Raw genomic sequence first — 21,780 nt, forward strand, 5'->3', positions numbered from 1 at the left:
TTGCTACTGTAATTTCCATGACCCACTATTTATGTTCTGTTGAACAAATACTGTGACCCTAACCCTGTTATAAAGTATTCATTTTTCTCTTTTGGTTTTGAGACAGCTTCATGTAAGCTAGGCTAGTCTTGAATTTGATATATATATATATATATATATATATATATATATATATATCGGCCTTGAAACTTCTGAGCCTTCTGCCTCCTAAATACTGAGATTACCATGCACACTACTACTCCCAGCAAGTTACTACTTTTTAAGGACTTGTTTCTGGGGTTCCTGGGCAAATCCAAAGTAATGCAGACAGCTTCTCACTCCTCCCTCCTGGTTTTCAGCTCAAAGCCTCCTAGAGTGGATGACACAGCTAATTTGGAAAGTAAAGTCCTGGGGGCACGTTCCTGTTCCTGGAGGAGGCTCTTTGTCCTGTGTGATCTGGTGTTCTCCAAGAGGAATTGTCTTGCTGTGGACTCAAGCTGCCCTGCTGGCTGGATGCAGGGCCCTTTGCCTGGTCTGCAGGTTCCAAGTGTCTCATCCTGCAGTGTGCTGGATCGAAGCTTTTGGAAGGCAGGGCTAAGAGATAATCTAAACCAAACTTGACCCTTAACTGCTATCCTTCAGTCCCCCATGATTGGCCACTAGAACCCTCTATCATGCTGTGTCTATGAGAATGGAGTGACAACCTTCTGCTAGAGCAAAGTCTTAGGGAATTTTCATAGTCCTACCTAGCCAAGCCTGGTTCTATCCTGGAGAGCCATAAGCTAAGGCTTCACTACACCAAAGGAGCTTTCTACCTCCGTTACCCAGAAACCTAAGGGTTGCTTCCTGACAAGGACTCTTCAGAAATGAAATGAAAATATTATAGACATTTGATACCTCCTTTACATGTCAGTCTTTTTTCTGTTTCTTTGTTTTATAGACTTTTATGTGTATGAGTTTTCTCACAGACATATCTTTTTTGTTTTGTTTTGTTTTTGTTTTTTTCGAGACAGGGTTTCTCTGTATTGTTTTGGAGACTGTCCTGGAACTCGCTCAGTAGACCAGGCTGGCCTCCAACTCACAGAGATCCGCCTACCTCTGCCTCCCGAGTGCTGGGATTAAAGGCATGTGCCACCAACGCCCAACTCACACACACATCTTAATCATGTGTTCTGGGACTGAAGTGATGGACAATTTGTGGGTCCTCTGCAAGAACAGCAAGTGCTCTTAACATCTGAGCCACCTCTTCAGCTCCCCCCTCCCCCTTTTTTTCTTGTTTTTTTGAGACAGAATCTCACCCTGCAGCCATGGCTGGCCTAGAGCTCATAGAGATCCACGTGTCTCTGCCTCCTGAGTGCTGAGATTAAAGGTGTAGCACCCTCACAACCCCACCCCCAAACCAGGTATCAACTTTTCTGAGACAATCCATCCCAAATTGGGATTCCTCCAATGGTGTCATGCTGGGAGAAGGCTAAGGCTAAGGGCTCTTTGTTGCACATGGAATAAATCCTGCTTATCACTGTTTGGCTTGCCGAGGTCAGGTGGCTGAACCCTATTAGGGCTGCCAGCCCCCAGGCTCTCTCACCTGACAACTCCAGTAACAAAAACACTGTTGATGGACTTTAAATGTCTGCCCTCTCCTGGGACACCTTTGGTGTTCCTACTGTTTGGGCCAACGTTAAGGAAAACAACAAGCACTGTGCAAGTCAGTGAAGGAAGAAACCATGAAGACAGGTCCTAGTTTAAGTTTCTGTGACTTTTTACTCTCTGAAACATTTTTTTAGTTACCACAACTTTTTAAAAAAATCACTCTATGGTGGTGCACGCTTTTAATCCCAGCACTCGGGAGGCAGAGGCAGGCAGATCTCTATGAGTTTGAGGCCAGGCTGGTCTACAGAGCAAGTTCCAGGACAGCCTCCAAAACAATACAGAGAAACCCTGTCTCGAAAAACCAAAAACACCACTCTACCCTGGTCAAGATAAGGCAGGATACACTTTTCCCTAGCCTCCCCAGTTGCTGCTTGTGTCCAGTGACCACGAGGGCATTTACCTGAAGATTGTCAGACCTCAAACTGCCCTGAGGCCAGAAACAGTGGTCCACAGCCAGCACCCAGTGTGTGCAGTGCAAAGAATCGAGCTTGCTAGGGCTCCTATTTACCACCAGGGGGCAGAGAAGTACCCATATTGTCCTCCTGGCACTGGTCTTCCTGGACTGGCCCTCCCACTCTGAACCTAAGTAGGTAGCACAGGACCCAGAAGAATAAAAAGGAGTAAATGAGAGCACTTGGTCTCCCTCTCCTTATTAAGGAATGAGACTCAGTTCCTCGTAACACACCTTCCAGGACTCTGGTAAACTGGTGTCCCCATGTCTTCAAGTGCACTTCATTGGGTCATTGTAGGGATGTTGTATCAGGGCTTGGGGGTACAGGTGCCATCACAGCACTGGCAATGCTGTGGTGGTGTCCAGAAACTTCTAGACCACTGAAGTGTGAGGAAAGCCAATAACTGAGAAGGAAAGGGGAAAGGAAAGGATGTGTTCTTTATTCATATGAGACACATGTCATCTAATATTCCTAACACCTATGAAATCTACATTTATGGGATTTTTATCAGTATCTTTTGAGGTTAACCTGACACATGGTATAGTCAGAGTCTGATTGGCATAGCAAGTGTGTGTGTCACTTGCTTCATCTTGTTTTGGTTTTGTTTGTTACTTTGAAAATCAGAATTTGGATGCTTTGTTAAGTGAAATTGTTTTACCTTTACAGATAAACTTTGAACAGCTGAAAATAAGCATCTATTCCTATACTGCTATAAACCCAGAGCACTGTAACATCTCAGCGTCATCTGCTTCCATTATTGTTACCATAATGCTTAGGGACTGAGCCCAAGACTTTGCACACATTAAGTAAGTGGTCTGCCACTGAGCTACATCCTACATCTGGAGCCCAGTTTATATATCTTTAAAAAGAAGAAAATGGGGCTGCTGAGAGGGCTCAGCGGGTAAAGGTGCTTGCCACTAAGCCTGAGAATCTGAGTTTAATCCCCAGGACTTACATACGGGTTGACTTAAAAAGAGAAAACCGACTCCTCCAAGTTGTCACCTGACTTCATGTGAATTCTGTGGCCTGTGAACATGTATGCACACAAGAACTACACACAAGGTAATAAGCTTTTTAAAACAGAAGAAACGTTAGGTGTGTCTCTTTTCAATCCTATTTCCTTCTCCAAAACTACTTCCAAAAATTTAATTTAAATCACATTTTCTTTGCAGTGTCTGATACTTAACTGTGGTGTTCTTTTTTTGTTTTGTTGTTTTTGTTTTTCGAAACAGGGTTTCTCTGTGTATCTTTGGAGCCTGTCCTGGAACTCACTCTGTAGACCAGGCTGACCTCACAAAGGTCTGCCTGCCTCTGTCACCCAAGTGCTCTGAATAAAGGCTTGCACCACAACCCCCCAGCTAAAAAAATGCTGGGCAGTGGTGGCACACATCTTAAATCCCAGCAATTGGGAGGCCAAGGCAAGCAAATCTCTGAATTTGAGGCCAGCCTGATCTACAGAGTGAGTTCCAGGACAGCCAGGGCTACACAGAGAAGCCATGTCTGACTTTGAAATCCTGCCCATTGTCCCTACAGGTCCTGAGTGATGGGAGTGCAAGCATCACCACACCCATCCTGTTAATAAATTGCTTATGGATCACTTTATAGCATAGTACAAAGGGAGATCTTAGAAGTCACAGAAGGGTGTGAAAGAGGAGGCAGAGCTAATGACAGGCAGACACTGTGGGGAAGGAGCTCCCCCACTTGGCTGGTGTGTAGCAAAGTGTGTGGACAGGAGCAGGTTAGTTACCTGAATCTGTAATCAGAAAGGATCTTTGAATGGAGAAAACCAGAAGATACTGTGGATGTTTATCTGGTCTCTCTAAGTCTCTTGAACACTCAACCCGGCAACAAAGTACTTTGTCACTTCTGGGCTGTGGAGTGCTCAACAATAGACATTGAGCTAAAGCTGTAACTTAATGGTGGAATGCTCACCTAGTGTGTACCAGAGGCCCACCCACCACAACAGTGGGTGTTATTTCATCCTGTTAATTATCCTTCTTTTCCTGTTGTGATTAGACAGAAGAACACTGTGGAAGGAAGGATTTGTTTTGGCTCAGTTTGAGGTTGCATACAGTCCATTGTGGTGGGAAAGTTACATTGGTGGAAACTTGAGGCAGCTGGCCACATTGCATCTGCCATGAGGAAGCTAAGAGGAATGAATGCTAGTGCTCAGATTGCTTTCTCTGTTTTCTGTGGCCCAGGGCTTCAGCCTAGAAAATGGTGACACCCATATTTAAAGTCTTGTCAATGCAGTTAACCTATCCAAGGTATGCTTCACAGGTGTACCTAGGAGCTGAGGAAATCTAGACACTCAGACAGGTGTACCCAGAGGCTTGTCTCAGGGGTGTGTTTAGATCCTTTCAAGTTAACAACCGTAATAGGGACAGACATAGAAAGAGTATATGACTCACTATGATTATACAGGTCGTCTGAGTCAGCATTTACTTAGAGAACAGAGCTCTCTCTGCTATGTCACCACCTGACCTACGTCAGATGTCTTCTTGCTTGGATGCCACACATAACACACCCATAATGCTGGCTACTCTGCTACATCTTGGCTTGAGTTAATTTTTGTCTGGTTTATTTGTCTATTCATTAATATGTTTATTCATGACAGAGTCACATGTGTCCCAGGCTGTCCTCAAACTCACTGTGTAGCAGAGGATCCCTTTGAACTTCTGATCCCCTGTGTCCTCTCCGCCCTACTTGCTGTGATCCTAGTTGTGAACCACATGATCAGTTTGTGTAGCACTGGAGAGCTGAACACATGGCTTCTACCCAAGTTAAGCCCTAGCTTCCCTACCATCCACATGCCCATCTTTCTCTAGTGGAATAGAATTCAAGCCTCCTGGGCCTGCTTTTCCTGCTCTAACTTGTCTTCCTCTTCCCCTTCCCATTATGCCCCAGGACACAACAGTTTGGCATTAGCCCCATCCAGAGCCTCTCTCAACAAGGCTGGGACAAGCTGCATGTTAAAGCCAGAACACATTTCAATAATAAGCAGTGTATTTTGCGACCTGGTTTTGTATTTTGAATTTGTTTTCTACTTCTCTCTCTTGAAAATCTTACTTGCCAGATTTCTGTGATATTGTTTCCTGCGTGTCCTGCTGTTTTCTGCCAGTCTTTCCCGTCCTCCACCACTGTTTTAACAGTGTCCACTCAACAATACTGGAACTGGGAAATTTCCTTCCTCCCTTTGCTCCTCGCTCCTTCCTTTCCTCCCTTCCTCCTTCCTTCTGTTAATCCCGAAGATGGGAGGGAAAGACCACCAACTCAAAACATCATGGCCAAACTATTTAAAGCAAGCAATTAATTAAAACAAGTTTTTTTTTATTCGTGAACAGGGGCTATCTCCCCCTAAGGCAGGCTTCAAGAAGTCAGCATTGAATGTGAGGAAGGTAAGATTTTTATAACTCAGGGGTAGGGGGTTTCCAACTGGGGGATTTGTCAGGCAAAATAGGAACATGTCTTTAATCCCAGCACTTAGGAGGTGGAGTCAGGAAGATCAGGAGGTCAAGACTAGCCTCAACCAAAGAGTAAGTATAGGGCCATCCTGGGCTACAAAAACAAGTAAATAAAATAAATGAATAGATGGGCATGGTATTAAGTGCATACCTTAATTCCAGCCCTCGGGAGGCAGAGGCAGAGAGATCTCTGTGGGCTTAAAGCCAGCCTGGTCTATATAGAGAGTTCTGGGCTATCCAGAATACACAGTGAGACCCTGTCTCTAAATAAATAAATACATATATACATACATAAATAGCTTTAATTCATGAAGGAGATTTGGTTCAGGAATGAGCTAACACTTAAAACAGGCTATGAAAACCAGTAAATGGCTTATCCATATACAGACACTGAAATAATCAGGTTACATTGAAAACTAGCATGGGGAGGGGCATGGAGAGATGGCTCAGCAGTTAAGAGCACTGACTACTCTTCTAATGGTAATGGGTTCAATTCCCAGCAACCACATGTTGGCTCATAATCATCTGTAGTGAGACCTGGTACCCTCTTCTAGCCTGCAGCATACATGCAGGCAGAACACTGTATGTAATTAATAAATAAATCTTTTTTAAAAAGAAAATTAGCATGATGACTTCTAATTCTTTCTGATTCTTGTGGAATAATGGTAGAAATCATCCTTTAATCTTGCTACTTCTATGAAAATAACATAGAAGAACAAAAAGATGAATTCAAAGACAAGGCTGAAATTACACCTTCATTGAAGTAAGAAGAGAACTTAAAAATCTCAAACCACCTCAACTCTGTACTAATAGCTGATTCAAACAACATGAATGTCTAGAAATTTGAGGAAGATATATACATACATACATACATACATACATACATATATACACACACACCTTACTCCATGATTTAAAAGGTAAACAACTTTCAAAACTTAAGCCTTGGGGCTTGGGAAATGGCTTAGAGGTTAAGAGATGGCTGCTGTTCCAGAGGACCTGGGTTCAATTCCCAGCATCCACATGGTACTAACAACTGTGACTCCAGTCCCAGGGGCTCCAAAGACATCTTCTGATTTCTAAAGACACCAGACACATTTGTAGTGCACAGACACTCATACAGGCAAAATATCCATAAGCATAAAAAATTTAAATAAAATTGTAAAAATTAAAAAAATATGTAAGCCTATTATCTCTCATCATGATAGAGTAAGTGACTGGGAATAGGTTTGCCCCTGGAGATGATTGGAAAGGCTTGAAAACACTAGAGTAATGAAACACTATGAGAAATGACTCAGATGAGATCTGAGAAAGACTAAGACTAAGACTAAGATTCACACTGAAAGCCTAGCATTTTGGGACACTGTGTTGTTGACCCGTGCCTTTAATTCCAGTTCTCGGGAGGCAGAGGCAGGTGAATCTCTATGAGTTGGAAACCAGCCTGGTCTACAAGAGCTAGTTCCAGGACAGGCTCCAAAGTCACAGATAAACCCTGTCTCAAAAACAAAACAAAACAAAAAAAAAGTTGTGATCTAAGGCGCACAAAAATTTTCTGGAGCTGGGAAGATATCTCAGTGGATAGAAGTACTTGCTGTACAAACGTGAGGACCTGAGTTTGAATGAATACCCAGCACCCATGTTTATTTTAACAGCTAGCCATGATCATACACCTAGCTATAATCCTAGTACTGTGGAGAAAGCAGAGACAAGGGAATCATTGGGCTTTCTTGCTGCCAATGTAGGGTCAGAATCAATTAGAAACTGTCTCAAGGTACTAAGGATAGAGCAGGACACATGACACCTTCATTGGCCTCTGCATGCACATACAGGGATGTACATGCATGCACACACATAAGAGTGCACACAACACACACAACACACACACACACACACACTCCTAAAAAAAACTCTACTCAGGAGTCCCAACTAAAGAGTGAGTTGGAAATAGATCAATTGCTCTGGAGTCGGCAGCTCAGCTTTGAGTCATCTTAATCACTAAAATTAGTTTGATTATCTCAAACTGATAGAAATTCTGGATGCCTTCCAGAAACAAATGAAAGTTCATTCTGGAGAAGAAAATACTAACCCCCTTCAACCTCCAATTACTTCTAAAAATATTTTTCCAACACAATGCCTATCACATAATCAGAAGCATTCAGGCACATAAAGAGAATATTAATGAGGTGATAATGATAAAGAATTTCCCAGAATTAGTGACAGACAACAAATCAAAGATTCAGGAATCTCAACAAGGGTCCAGCAGCATAAACCCTAGATAATTACCAACCCTTATCTAAGCATATCACATTCAAACTGCAGAAAGCAAAAAACCTGGAGAGTTGGGGGTCAGGAGACAAGCCAGAGGAAATATCCCATCTATCTACAAAGAAACAAGGACTAGAATGGTGTGGCATATTTAAGAAAGAAAAAAATATACCCACCACTTTTGAATGAAGAAATGAAAAAGGAGGCAAATAAATGGAGATTTCTCATGTTTGTGAATAGGAAGAATCAATATTGTTACAATAACATTTTTAAACATTTAGTGAATGTGTATGTGTGTGTCTGTATGCATGCTCCTGCGAATGTGTGTACATGCCACATTGCATGTGCGTAGAGGACAGAGGACAACTGTGGGAGTTGGTTTTCTCCCTCCACCATGTGAATTCTAGGGATTGAATTCAGATAGTCAGACTTGGTGACAAGTGCCTTTATCCCCTAAGCCATCTCCTCTAAAGACCACAGTATCAGTTTTGTTTCATTATTTTTTCCCAATGTGGTCTATATCAATGCAAACCGAGTCAGAGTTCCAGGAAGCTATATTATGGGTTTAGTTATTGTCAACAAAAACTAGAATCACCTGGGGAAGAGGTAACCTCACTTGAATTTCTGCCATCAGATTGGTCTCTGGCCATTTCTATGAAGTGGGAGGGTCCAGCCCATTGTAGGAGGTATCTTCTTCCATACAAAGGTGTGGGCTGCATTAAAAAGCTTGCTAAGCATTCCAGGCGGTGGTGCACACCTTTAATCTCAGCACAGAGGTAGGAGGAATCTCTGTGAGTTGGGGCCAGCCTGATCTACAGAGCGAGTGCCTGTTACACAGAGAAACTGTGATGTGTGTGTGTGTGGGGGGGAATATACCCACCAGGAGCAAGCCAGTAAACAGTATTCTCCCAGGGCTCCTGCTCTGGCTTCCTTCAGTGATGGCTGGATTGTGACCTAGGAAATGTAAGTTGAAATAAACCCTTTTCTTCTGAAGTTGTTTTGGATCATGGTGATCATCTTGGCAACAGAAAGCAAAACTAGCACAATGAGTATTGACAAGCTGACTAAAGTTTATATAGAAATGTTGGAAAAAGTAAATAACATGATATCAAAAGAGAACAATGTGGAGCATTGACAATATTTAATTTTTAATATGTCACAGAACAAATAAAACATTTTTAAATGAAAAAGACCCAATTACATGCACTTTTAAACTCACCTGCTTTAAATGTAGCTGCGGTGCAGGGAGATACGCCTCAGTGGACAGTTTGGGGCTGGGCATGGTAGTATGTGCTTGCTCTCCCAGCCCTGCGAAGATTGCAGCAGATTACCACAAATTTGAGGCTAGTCTGTACTACATAACAAGATCCTGTCAAAAGGGAAAAAGAAAAAACGGCTCCGTCCAGAAGAAAAGACATTTTGAAAAGTCGATGTACCCCAAACAAACTACTACACATGTGATCTATAAACTAACGTATCTTAAGTCCAGCATGAGAGTGAATGACTGTGACCTCAGAAGCTTCCTGTGAAGGGCAGGAAGTTCAGGAGTTCAAGGTCCTACTCCATTCGATAATGAGTTAGTGGCCATCCTGGAAGACATGAGACCGGCTCAAAAACAAAAACATGGAGCTGGAAAGATGCTCAGCAGTGAGAGTACTGGCTGCTCTTCCAAAGGACCGTGATTCCATTCCCAGCACCCAGTTCCAGGGAATCTGACGCCTTCTTCTGGCATCAACAGGCACTAGGCATACACATGCTGCACATACATACATGCATGCTGCCAAAACTTTCATACACATAATAATAAAAATGTTTACAAATTTACTGTGTGTGTGTGGTGTGTGTGCGTGCGCGTGCGTGCGTGCAAGAGAACAAATATGTGTGAGGGCATGCTTGTTGAGATCAGAGGGCAACTTTCAGGAATGGGTTCTCTCATTCATTTCATGTTGTTGAGGGTCTCTCTTGTTTCTGTCCCTCTACTACCTGGCCTTCGTGACTCTAGTTTCCTCCTCCCATCTTGCCACAGAAGTGCTGGGATTACAGATGGGAGGCTCTGTATCTGGATTTTCCATGTAGGTTCTAAGTATCCAACTCAGATTATTCAGCTTGTTCATTAAGAACCTTTACATGCTTGGCTATCGCGCCGTTCCTTCATCTTTATGAATGTGCGCTTGTGAGAAAGGAAATAAACACTTTCGCATTGTGATTTGACAGCTAGCTTTTAGATACTAACACACACGATGTATCAATTTCCGTTTCTTCTTTTGCCCTCGGCTCTGCAAATTCTAGGGGCACCTACGCCCTAACTTCTTTGATCCACAGCACCCTTTTCAGGAAAAGGAGATAACACATTTGAGTGACAGAATAGGGAGGAACCAGGCATCAGTGCTGAGTAAATATGGCTACATAAGTTCTCTCGCAATATTGAGGAAGAAATCAGTGCTTGGGAGCTTGTTTTAGAATTCAAGAGACGAGAGTGTGTTTGAGGCTCAGGAGCAAGGAAGTGGTCGAAGATACAAAAGAGATGTGTAGTAGAGCCCGGCAGGATGGGTTCCGCGGGACTGGCTTCAGTAGTGGGGATAGAGAGGTGGAAGCCTCAACTGCCCCACAGAAAACGGTGTCGCTGTTGGAGGTGTGCAGGAAGGAATCGGCTCTGACTCCCGCAGACATCGCCACGCATGACGAAGCTGCTTCCCATCCACTGCCACGCCCGCACACCCTGCACATACAGGGCAACTGAGGGTCCGGTTGCCATGGAGAACTAGAGCGCGTGAGCCCAGCCGCCCCTCCCGCCCTCCGCCCCAGCTCAGCTAACTCCCGCTCTGATTGGCTACCGCTACCTTATTATGCAAATTACTTGCGTAGACTGGCCCGGCCGGCTATCTGACGTCACTAAGCTGGGGGGACGGGGGAGGGATAGGGGGGGAGGGATGGGGAGGTGAAGGCTGGGGCTCAGGGTTGGGCTTGGCACTCTAGGGCGGGAGCCCAAAGAGCTACTCCGGCTGGACCCAGGCGCCCCGCCCTCGACCACGCCCCTTTATAGCCCGCCCCGCCCCTCGTTCTCTGCTGGGCCCCGCCCCCTGAGTAGCCCCCCCGCCCTCGCAGCCGGGCCCCGCCCCCTCCCCCAGGCCCTCGCCAGCAGTCCAGGGAAGGGACGGCGGGACAAGACGGACGCCAGGGAAGGCGGACGGGGCGGGGATATGGCCGCGGCGCCCGGAGGGTCTGCGCCGCCCGCCGGCCCCGGCCCGCGCCTGGCTTTCAGCACCGCGGACAGCGGCGTCGGCATGAGCGGGCTGAACCCAGGTCCCGCTGTGCCCATGAAGGACCACGACGCCATCAAGCTCTTCGTGGGGCAGATCCCGCGGGGCTTGGACGAGCAGGACCTCAAGCCGCTGTTCGAGGAGTTCGGCCGCATCTACGAGCTGACGGTGCTGAAGGACCGGCTCACCGGCCTCCACAAAGGTGCGCGGGGTCAGCCCAGCCCAGTCCAGCCCAGCCCAGCCCCAATCCAATTAGAGCGCATCCCAACCCAACCCCGGCCCCAAACGCAGGCCCAACCCCAGCCTTACCAAGAGCCAGCCGGACTCCAGTTCAGTACCTGCCCCACCTCAGCTCTGCTCCTCCCCAGCTCACAGAGCCCCAGACCCAGAATTTTCTCTGTGACATCCTCCTTCTGAGCATCACTCCAATTCCCTAACAGGTTCTTCACTTTAACCTCCAAACCCCTCGTCACTTCTCACATCCCAACCACCCCCATCTCCCAGCTGGACCTCTCCATCATCCCTCCCATTAGACACCCCAAAACCTGGAATTTGGAAACTTATTCTACCTCCCAGCTCTGGAGTACCTGATCTCCTGACCCCTGAACCCACCATGTATTTCCAGAGTCCTCTGGTGCCACCCTACTCAGGCCTAACCACTCACACACTTCATGGATTTGCACCCCTCCTTCTGGTCTCCAACCCTAGCCAACCCCCAAAGCGTCCATTTAACTCTTGTGTCTGACAGCTTTAAACATCGCTTGTGCCCAAATTCTCTTTTCCTTCAGACTTCAAACGTGTCTAATTTACACAGTCCAATTCACCTCCCAGGAGACTCTCAGAGGCAAATGCCCTCTCACATCTGACAATTACATACATTTGGTATTGCATACATTTTTTTCCAGGACTCAACACTCTTTACCTCTTCTGATCTGAATCCAGAATCCCAACCTCAGCTGGGAACATCCACCTTCCTGTGTCCCCTGCATCTTAGGCTTCCCCTTGCACGAATACACTTTTTTCTTTCCTCATCTCCACTCCCATTCTTCTCTGCTCCTTTTCAATTCTCCTGATGGCCTCCTGTTTTCCTTTCTTTGCTGGCTGGTCCCAGACCAGAGCACTCTCCGGGTGGGGTCAGTCTGGTGAGGAAGATGGAGATGGGGACCCTTCTCACTGCCCTTCTAAGGAACAGAGGCACCATGGTCCTGTCCAGCCACACCCCTTTCTTCCTGTAGAGAAGGGAGGAGACTTGTTTACATGCAGAAAAGTCTGTCCAGGCTGGGCTGGAATAACAGAGTCAGAATCATATAATAATTTGAGGAGTCACATCCTTATTTCCCCACTGGGAAATAATGTGGTTTCAGGATTTTGGTGGGGGAAGGGTCACCAGCTATCCTCCGTAGTCTTCCTATGAGAAAAATGACAGGTCTTGCAGGGCAGGCTCATTCCAAAGGCTAGTGGGCTAGCATCAGACTACTACCTCTTTCCAACCACAGACCCCAGAGCATTCCTTGGCATGCTAAGGTAGGGGACTTTGATAAAATGTCCACAAAAGACCTAGGTCATTTGAGTAGGGGTACATTTTCCACCCTTTGGGGTGAGGTTATGTTAAAATGCCACAAGGACAAGTTCACATCATCCAGACTCCTTATAATGCAGTCCAACTGCCTGTCTATCTTCCTTCCCATTATTTATGGCACCTTTTTCTAGACATGGAATTCAGTGGGTAAGCACAAGACTAGGTAGGTGATCTGTAGAATAAAGAAAGTGTGTGGAATAGCTGCAATTTTCACTTAAACACTCAAATGCACAGAGTCTCTGAACCGTTCCTCATTCTCTGTCCTTCCCCATACTCATCTGTCCCTAAGCCATGCTTCTCTGTATTTCTATCCTTCCATTCTTCCACCTTCTAACCCAAGCAATCTACATGGTTCTTTGTGGTAGCACCTGGGTTCCTAAACCTTTCATAAAGCCCTTTCCAGTCTGAGGCCCAATGTTATTGCTCACTGGCAGAACTGATAAGTATGAGGCCCAGGGTTAGATGATTTAGTCCTCCAAACAGTCTACACCTTTCCAAGGAAACTGTGGCCTTGTGAGATATAGAGGCAACTTGGAGGGTCTCTAAATCAACATCCCAACTCTTTCCCCAGCAATCATGATGTCTAAATGCTAGAGAGACTCATTTCCATTTTGATGGCTGAGTATTGAGGGAGACAGCCACCATGACTTGGAAACAACCATAGCCCGGGAGTTCAAAGATTCCAAACCCTGGACTGTGACTGACACAATCTCTGGTTTCAGTTACCTTACTGACATGAGAAGACTGTATCTACGAGTTCCCATTAAACAGTAGGCAATCCATCCATCTTAAGGCAGCATCTCTGTAGAAGATGCCACTAAAAGAAAAGAAACAAAAAAAATTTCCCATTTGCTTTTCTAGTCGGCTGTTTGAGCAGAAACCTACAGCCAGCTCCTAATAGCTTCCCACATGCATTTTCCCTTCTGTGGTCCTTCTTCTTCCTCTACTCAAAAGGTTTACTTTGAAAATACAGATCTTATCATCTCACAGCCCTAGTGAAAACCCTTTAGTGGCTCTCCATTGCCCTTAGGAAAGAATAAAATTTACTGAGGTCTCTAAGGCTATAAGTAACCCAATCCCTATATACCTCACTGGCCACTCTGCTTGAACTCCCAAGCCTTCATTCATACATACTAGCTTTCTATCCATTTCTCCAACACACCACATTTTGGCTTGGTTTTCATTCCTCCCACATGAAATAATCACACCCCTCTTCTCTCCTGTTCTTGAAATCTCAATATCTTCTATTTTATCATCATCATTATTTGCTGGGGTTTGAACCTAAGGTCTCATATGCTAGGCAAGAACTCTACCACTGAGTTACATCCCCACCCTCAGTGTCTTCTTGGAGACAGCCCTCAACCCTTGGAGACAGACTCAGGTGCTCCTCATGACATCCAGTATCCAAGAACTCCTCTCCATCTCTAACCCATCATAATGCCCAACCAAATAAGTAAGTATTGAATATATTCTGGATGAGTGAGTTCTCAGTGCTAATATTGGAAAGGAAGACACTTACTTTAGTGTTTTCTAGAAGATTGCAGATTTTGAAGCTGAACACATTGGGATAGTAGGCCCTACTCTTTAGCTCAACCTAAATTCATTCCGTGCCCCAGTATCTAGGCTTCTTTTAGAAGAGTCCAAGTTGGGTCACAAATAACCCTTTAAGGGTCCTGTCTTGATAGACCAAGATCCTTGGATAGGATTGGGGAGTTTCTGGAATCCCCTACTTACAGGAAGCCCTTAACCTGATCCAAGCCTCAAATCAAATCCATTCCCCAACATCAAACTTAGGAAGGGAAGTGTTTGGAAGTGGTTGGCCTTCAACCCTTAATCTTCCTCTTTTTCTTTCTGTCACTTGGAACTGAATTGGGAAGGAGTTGAGGCCAACCCTTGGAGACTATGAATCTAAGTCTGAAAGAGATATGCATTATGTGGGCAGAGTACTGCAATCAAGAAGGCAAAGCCACTTAGGGAGGTTTATGGATGGACTGGGGAGGGAAGCATTGGAATTGAAAGAGCTCATGACTGGATGTGTGGGTACAGAAGGTGAGGAGAAAATGAGAGGAAGCCAGAACTTGGGATATAGGTCCCACAGCACATGAAGCCTCTCCTATCACAGGAACACTTCCCAGTATTCATGTTTACAGGATAGTGACCCCAAGTTTGTTGACTTATTTGGATCTTACCAAGAAGAATGTTAAGGGGTTTCAGAAAACTCCCTGAACCTGGATTTTCCTCCTCAGGCTGTGCCTTCCTCACCTACTGCGCCCGGGACTCTGCCCTCAAGGCCCAGAGTGCACTGCATGAGCAGAAAACCCTGCCAGGGGTAAGTCAACCAAGGTTGAGGGCAGGTTGGATGGGAATCACCTCAAGCTTGGGACAATGCTCTACATGCCTGCCAAAGCAGCATAAAGGGTTAAGTTGGCACCAGCAACTAGAACAGGATAATCTATCCTGGAAAGGATTTATGTGTTCCTTGAACAACACAAACCCCATATTACATTCAATCTTCTGGCCAAGTGTTCCTACCTGGTTTTTAGAAGAGACATCAGTGATGTGAGCTAAATTAGAATTTTTTCCACTTTGGCTAAAATCATGGTTTCAGGTGTTACTTGTCACTGCATGTGAGCATGTATATAGTAATATAGGGGAGAGGCTCTGCTGAGCCAGTATCTTGTCTTCTCCAATCTTGTGGTCCTAGATGGTGCTTTCCTGTGGTTGTCTTCCTGTAATACATTTGGGGTACCCTGACTCCCCAAAATCATCTTCTCTCCATATTACAAAACATAGCTTGAGTTAAAAGTGACTTCTTGGTTTTATAAACACTTGGGATTATATTATCTGGTCTTAACTAATGATGGCCAGAAACAAAAGAAAAATTGGAACCTACCATCCATGTGGTAGTGACAATTAGGATCTAGCATGGGTTGCCAATAAGAAAACACCCTTCCCAGCTTCATTTTCTCCTATCTGAGGAGTGTTGTGTCTGAGAAAAGAGCAAGATTCAAATATCATGGGTAGGCAAAGTCTGGGACAATGTCCATTTCACAATTAAGAAGATCATTGGCCTACCAGAAAGAGACCAGGATAGAATAAAGGCACACAGACACTAAATATGTCATGAGATATGTTCAAAGGCATATATGTGGAGAAAAAAGAATTCAATAGGATTTTAATATGAACACATAGTAACATGATAATTAAAAATACTTGGTTTCACATCTTTCAGACTTAGATTTGAGTCTCACCTTTGTCATTTACCAGTTTTGTTTCTGTCCACTTGCTTTAGTTTACTTATCTGTAGGATGCGGGATGTACTTACAATGTAGCTCCTTGGGCTGTAGTAAGGAAGTCCCAGTAAATATGACTGTTGCCTTAAGATCCTGACAAAGGATTTGATTTTCTGTAGATGGAACCAGATGGCAAAAGCAAGATCAATGAGAGTAAGAAACAGGTACCCATTTCAGCTTTGTTCTATTAGATAGAACTTTACAGCCTTTCACCAACTCTGTAACCCTGGGTGGGTTTAAAACCTGAGTTATTCTGGGTATAGTTTTAATCCCAGCACTTCAAAGGCAGAGTTATGAGTTTGAGACCAACCTTAATCTGTATAGTGGGTTCCAGAACAACCAGATCTATATAGTGAGATCCTGTCTCAAAAAATAAGATAAAACTTGAGTTTCTTCATCTGTAAGACTGAATTCAAGCTGGGCAGTGGTGGCGCATGCCTTTAGTCCCAGCACTCAGGAGGCAGAGGTAGACGGATCTACGGCAGTTCAAGGCCTGTTTGGTCTACAGAGTGAGTGCCCCTACAGCTAGAGCTACACAGAGAGACCAGACCCTAGTCCAAACAACAACAACAACAACAACAACAAAACCAAACAAACAAAATGAAACAAAAAGATTGAGGTCGTGGACAGATGGGCTAGATCATGTGAAGTACAGAGCTCAACAGAAAGTAAGCCTGCAGCAGTCTTAGCTGGTGGTAGTAATAGCAGTAATTGAAACAGTAACGTTAGTAGGAGCAGTTGTAGAAGCCGTCATTCATCTAACCGTGGGAGCAAACGATTCCTGCTGCTAGCACAGGCATCGAGACAAGCTGGAACACCCATGCAGGAAAGTGTGGTAAAAAAAAAAATTCAGAGTTGAAAGAAACAGGTGGGTGTGAATCGGATGAGCCCATGGGAGGAGCCGGGCAGACAGTGGGGGCGGGGCAAGAGAGTCTGGGCCAGACTAAGGGCAGGATCCTACAGGCAGCTGCCTTTGAAGGGGAAACAGTGGGAGATTTGGAGATTTGAACTTTACCTGGAAAGCCTGGGAAAATTAAGATGGGCTTGGGAGAAAAAGCTTTTGAAGAAGTGATGAACAGCCGGGCGGTGGTGGCGCACGCCTTTAATCCCAGCACTCGGGAGGCAGAGGCAGGCGGATCTCTGTGAGTTCGAGGCTGGGCTGGACCGACAGCCTCGAAAACAATACAGAGAAACCCTGTCTCGTAAAAACAAAACAAAACAAAACAAACAAAAAAAAAAAGAAGTGATGAACAGTACCTGTGGGGTTTTATAAGAACAAGTACTCCTTGGAAAAGGACAGTGAAGCCCTAAACCTGGAAGAATTGGAGAAAAGCAAAATAGCAATAACCATTGACAGTCATCAGCACCAATATTCATGGCATTGTATGTGTTCAAAGTTATTTAATGAGGAGAATGAGTCCTACATAGAGCTGCTCACATGTGAGGAGCTCTGGTCATTGAACCCCGTTGGGCTATTCACTTAATTGCTCCATTATTACATGAGCTAACTTGGTAGCAGATGGGGCTTAGTTTCTGAATAGTATGACAATTGAGGACTTGTGCCTTTTTCCACAAGTGTGGCCTGGCTTTCTCTGTTACTGCCAGGATTGGCTTTATTCACCCTTCTCAACTTAACAAAGTGAAAATTAATATTTAATTATCCTCTTAAATGAAAATCAATGGCACTGTTGGCTAGCCCCGGCAACATCTATGCCATCAATCTTTCTCTGAGCTTGCCAGGGGCAGCAGCAACTTACACCAGAAAGGAACAGGAGACCAGCCTTCTGTAGGCGCTAGGTCTTAGGTGTAGCTGCCATCTGCTGGAGAAACAGGGATAAGACTTCTGTCTGCACTTTTGCTGGCAGGACTGTAAAGGGAATGAAGCCTGTAAAGGTTGGATGAATCCCAGAAAGAAAGCCTGAAACTTGACGGAAAATAGCACAGTTTGTTCTGGAGCGAGGCCTTCTCTCAGATATTCTCCATTTACTCACTGCCAGTCTCTGCCACGTATTTGAAGCTCAGAACTTCCTTCAAACTGCAGCCACCTGCTGCCTGGCTTCCAATTCCTGTAGCTGCTTCCTGAGGAAGCTACTGCTGTTTCTTTGAGCCTCATTCTAATTCTAGAATCCACCTTAAGAGAATGAGGCCAACTTCATTCCCACGTCTGAGATTAGGAAGGCGTCCCTTATTGGTCTATCTCCCTGTCCATGACCCCCCTTCTTTGGAGGAACCGGCCCCTTCAGATACTATGAAGGAGGCAGATACGAATCAAGTAGAGGAATGTATTTGCTTGCATAAGTTGTGTCCTATGCAAAACAGCTTGGGAGGGGAGAGAAAATAGAAGTTAAATCCTACTACATTCTATCAATCAAGCCATGTCCTCAAGAAGCTCCCAGGTCAAAAGTAATTCATTGCACTCTGTTGGAGTTACATCTGGGCCTGTAAAAGAGACATCAGGAGTGGGGAGAAAGGAGGTGCTATCAGATGCTTTCTTCATATCTGAGAATCTGAAAACCTAAAAGCCAAAGACCACTTCTGAAATTCTGAGAATAATATAAGAACTGACAGGAAGATGTCTCCCGGCAAAGGTGGCCATGGCTGTCAGTGGGTGGGGAGTACTATGCATGTTGGGTAGAGGAAACAGGACACAGAGTTCTGACAGCCAGTCAGTCATGGGTGGATTAAAGAAGAGATAGGAAGTTTTGATGATTACTCTGGCTGCAGTGTGAAGACTGAACTGAAGAGGGAGCAATAGTGGCGACAAGATAGCCCTATAGGACAATGTGGCTTCTGAGTAAGCCAATGGTGAAGCAGGATGCTCTGGAGCTGGGGTGGTGCAGGAATGGAGAGGAAACGGGTTGGTGGCATGCATATGGACTCTAAAGCTCATGGGATTCGATAGTGAGCTAGGTTAGAAGAAGTGCGGTAAACCAAGCAGCACTCAGGAGGCAGAGGCAGGTGGAGGTCAGGGCCAGCCTGATCTACAGAGTGAGTTTCAGGACAGTTGGAGCCACACAAAGAAACCCTGTCTCAGAAACCTTAAAAAAATGAAGTGTTCAAACCAAGTCCTGAAAACTTTGCTGTTGATATTTGCCTTACTCCCCTTTGATCCTCATGACGCCTCTCCTAGACTCACCAACAGTCCTTCTCAAGGGAGTACTGATAAAACCCCTTCCTGTGGGAAGGGGATGCTGCGTGAGGGACAGAAGTCCGGACAGGCGTTTTAGACAAGTCTATCTGAGAAATGGGATAGACCTTGCTTCCTTTCTACTTACTCAATCAAGAGAACAGAACCTTGTACAGGTCTAACCAGACCTCTAACCTTCCACACCCCACTTCTGGGAGTAGGTTGTTCTCTCTCTGATATTCACCTTGGTTTCTCCTCCAGAGCCTTGACACAGACCTGGGCTTGGGAAACTCTTGGGGTAACAGGTGATCAATCAAAGCGAAGGCTCACCTGAAATCTCACACAACAAGTTTGTGGGTCAAGCATCAATGCCCCCATTTCCTTAGAGTACCCCAGACCCATCCCCTGTTTATGGAGTACTAAAACAGGAAGGGTTGCCCAGTAGCTCTCATGAACAGCTTTCTCCTCCAGCCATGAGTAGCTTGCCTAAACCTTAGGCGTTCCCCATAATCCCTGCTTGTGGAGTTGAGTCTCAGAGCCTGGGAAGCAATGCTCTCCCAGTTCCTGAGCTGTAAACCCAAGAGTTGGCCCACATGCCCTCCTTTCCCTCGGCCTCACCCTCAGCAGAACTATGGTTTAGTTCATTTGTCCCAAACATCTTTTGGGTCTGTCCATTTCCTTCTACAATGGTCCCAGTCACTCTCACCTCCCACCTGCATCACCACCCTTCTGCCTCTTCTCACTCCCTTACAATCCTGTCTCTGCACTGTGACAACTTCTGAGATACTTCCTAAGACCAAACAGACCAGATCATCCCCTATCCTCCTTTTAAAGTCCCTCTCTGGATCCCTACAGCATCTGAAATATATCTGTGTCAAAATCCTTGACATGTTTTTTACAGCCTGCACTGATCGGGCCCTGCCTGCCTTCCAGTTTCACCCCCTCTTACCAAAACAAAATAAAAACAAAAGCAAGAATTTAAAAAAGTCAAAAAGACAAACAAAACCTATCATAGCTAGTATACCTACTACGATCTGGCTTTTGTTGTTTTCATCATAAACCCTCAAGCATAAGACCATGATTTATGGGTGGGAATACTGAGGCTCAAAGACCTTGGAGAAATTGCCAGTGATGTAACCAGGATTGAAGTTCACATCTGTCTCATGAGCAGTTTGTCTTTAGGAGCCGGAATCCTTGCTTTTTCAGGCTTGATGCTCCGTCTGTATTCTAGCCATCTGGAATGCTCAACTGCCTGCCCTGCGTCTCCCGTTATCTCTATCCACTCTGACCCACAAGGCCCAGGTCAAACACTGTTTCTTCATGGATTGTTTCCAGTGTCAGCCTCTACAGCTGCAGCTAGCCTCACTAATAGTTCTGCACCTTGCATTGTCTCCAAAGTCCTGGTACCTCTGTGTCTCGTTATTTGTGTTCACGTCTTAAGAATAGAATTGAAGGCTGGAGACATGGTTCAGTCAGTAAAGTGCCAGCTGTTCAAGCATGGGGACCTGTGTTTGCTCCCCCAGAATCCACATACAAAGCCAATGACAATGATACATTCCTGTAATCCCATGATTGTAGGAAATCCCCGTGTTTGCTGGCCAGCCAGTCTAACTGAATCACAGAATTCCAGGTTCAGTAAGAGACCCAGTCTGAAAAAAAATGAGAGGGACTGTTGGTTAAGAGCACTGGATGTTTTTCCAGAGGATCCAAACTTGAGTCCCAGCATCAACATGGAAGTTTACAGCCAACTGTAACTACAGTTTCAGGGAATCCGATACTCTCTTCCAGTTTCCATGTGTACTATTGTACATACATTATACACATGCAGACAAAACACCCATACACATAAAATAAAAATAATTCTTTTTATAGAGTGAGAAAGAGATATCAGCTATGACCTCCCACACCCCCACACACATATACATGCACATATAAGCATGCGCAGTGGACTTGAGCTGGGGGTGATGATACATATCACCCAGCAGTCAGGAGGCTGAGGCAGGAGGATCATGAGTTTGTGGCTAACTTAGGCTATCAGCAAGTTCTAGGACAGCCTGAGCCACATAGTGAAACTCTCTTAAAAGTAGAACCACAAACAAATAAAAAGAACAAGGAGTTGAGCAGAAGGATGCAAAAATCAGGAGTTTACCATCAGGCAGACCAGTGAATCTCAGAGTACCCACAATGTACTTCTATGAAAATAAACTTCTCTCCCTGGGCCTCAGCTTTTTCATCTTTAACATGGAGACAGTGGACAGAGGTGGTTAGAAAGATTTGGAGACAAATAAATAGTCCCAGGGGAAGGCTTAGCATCTGGTGGCCTCTCAGAAAATGAGGACCTCATCTTCTCTGTGAGCCTATGAGGGGAGTCTCCATCTAAGCATCACTGGGGTTCATCACAGAGTTCAAGAAATGTTGGCAGCATGCCCGAATGGCAGAAGATGTAGAGCCTCTAAGGACTGGACCCTGGCAGGTCCATGCAGAAATTCATATGTACCTCCCAATATCCACGCTCCATCAAAAGGTCAGGTGGTTGGGAGGAGGGAAAGGATCATCCCCCCAGAGCACCAATGAGCACCGTCTCCCAGGAAACCCAGCCAGGAGCTACCATGGAAACCGCTGCTGTCACATGTGCTTGTCACTCTTGGCTCCAGAGAAAAATTCTCAGGGTCTATTTAAGAACTAATAAAATAATGATGGTTTTGCTCACT

The 21,780-nt window shown here is 45.2% G+C and overlaps 1 protein-coding gene across 4 annotated transcripts in view; it reads left to right on the plus strand.

Moving 5' to 3' along the window:
- The first annotated feature begins 10,912 nt into the window (after nucleotides 1-10,912).
- Celf6 (CUGBP Elav-like family member 6) overlaps nucleotides 10,913-21,780 on the plus strand; it is a 32,201-nt gene continuing 21,333 nt past the window's right edge. For 2 of the 4 annotated variants that reach the window (XM_005069635.4, XM_021226877.2), the window contains exons 1-2: nucleotides 10,928-11,272; nucleotides 14,896-14,978. In XM_005069635.4, the coding sequence (XP_005069692.1) occupies nucleotides 11,011-11,272; nucleotides 14,896-14,978 (345 nt within the window). In that variant the 5' untranslated portion in view covers nucleotides 10,928-11,010. Of the gene's footprint in view, nucleotides 11,273-14,895; nucleotides 14,979-21,780 lie in introns of all 4 variants that reach the window. The other 2 variants (XM_040730084.1, XM_005069634.4) reach the window with 2 other exon arrangements.

Source organism: Mesocricetus auratus, unplaced genomic scaffold (assembly GCF_017639785.1).
Source record: "Mesocricetus auratus isolate SY011 unplaced genomic scaffold, BCM_Maur_2.0 Super-Scaffold_100022, whole genome shotgun sequence".
NCBI lineage: Eukaryota > Metazoa > Chordata > Mammalia > Rodentia > Cricetidae > Mesocricetus > Mesocricetus auratus.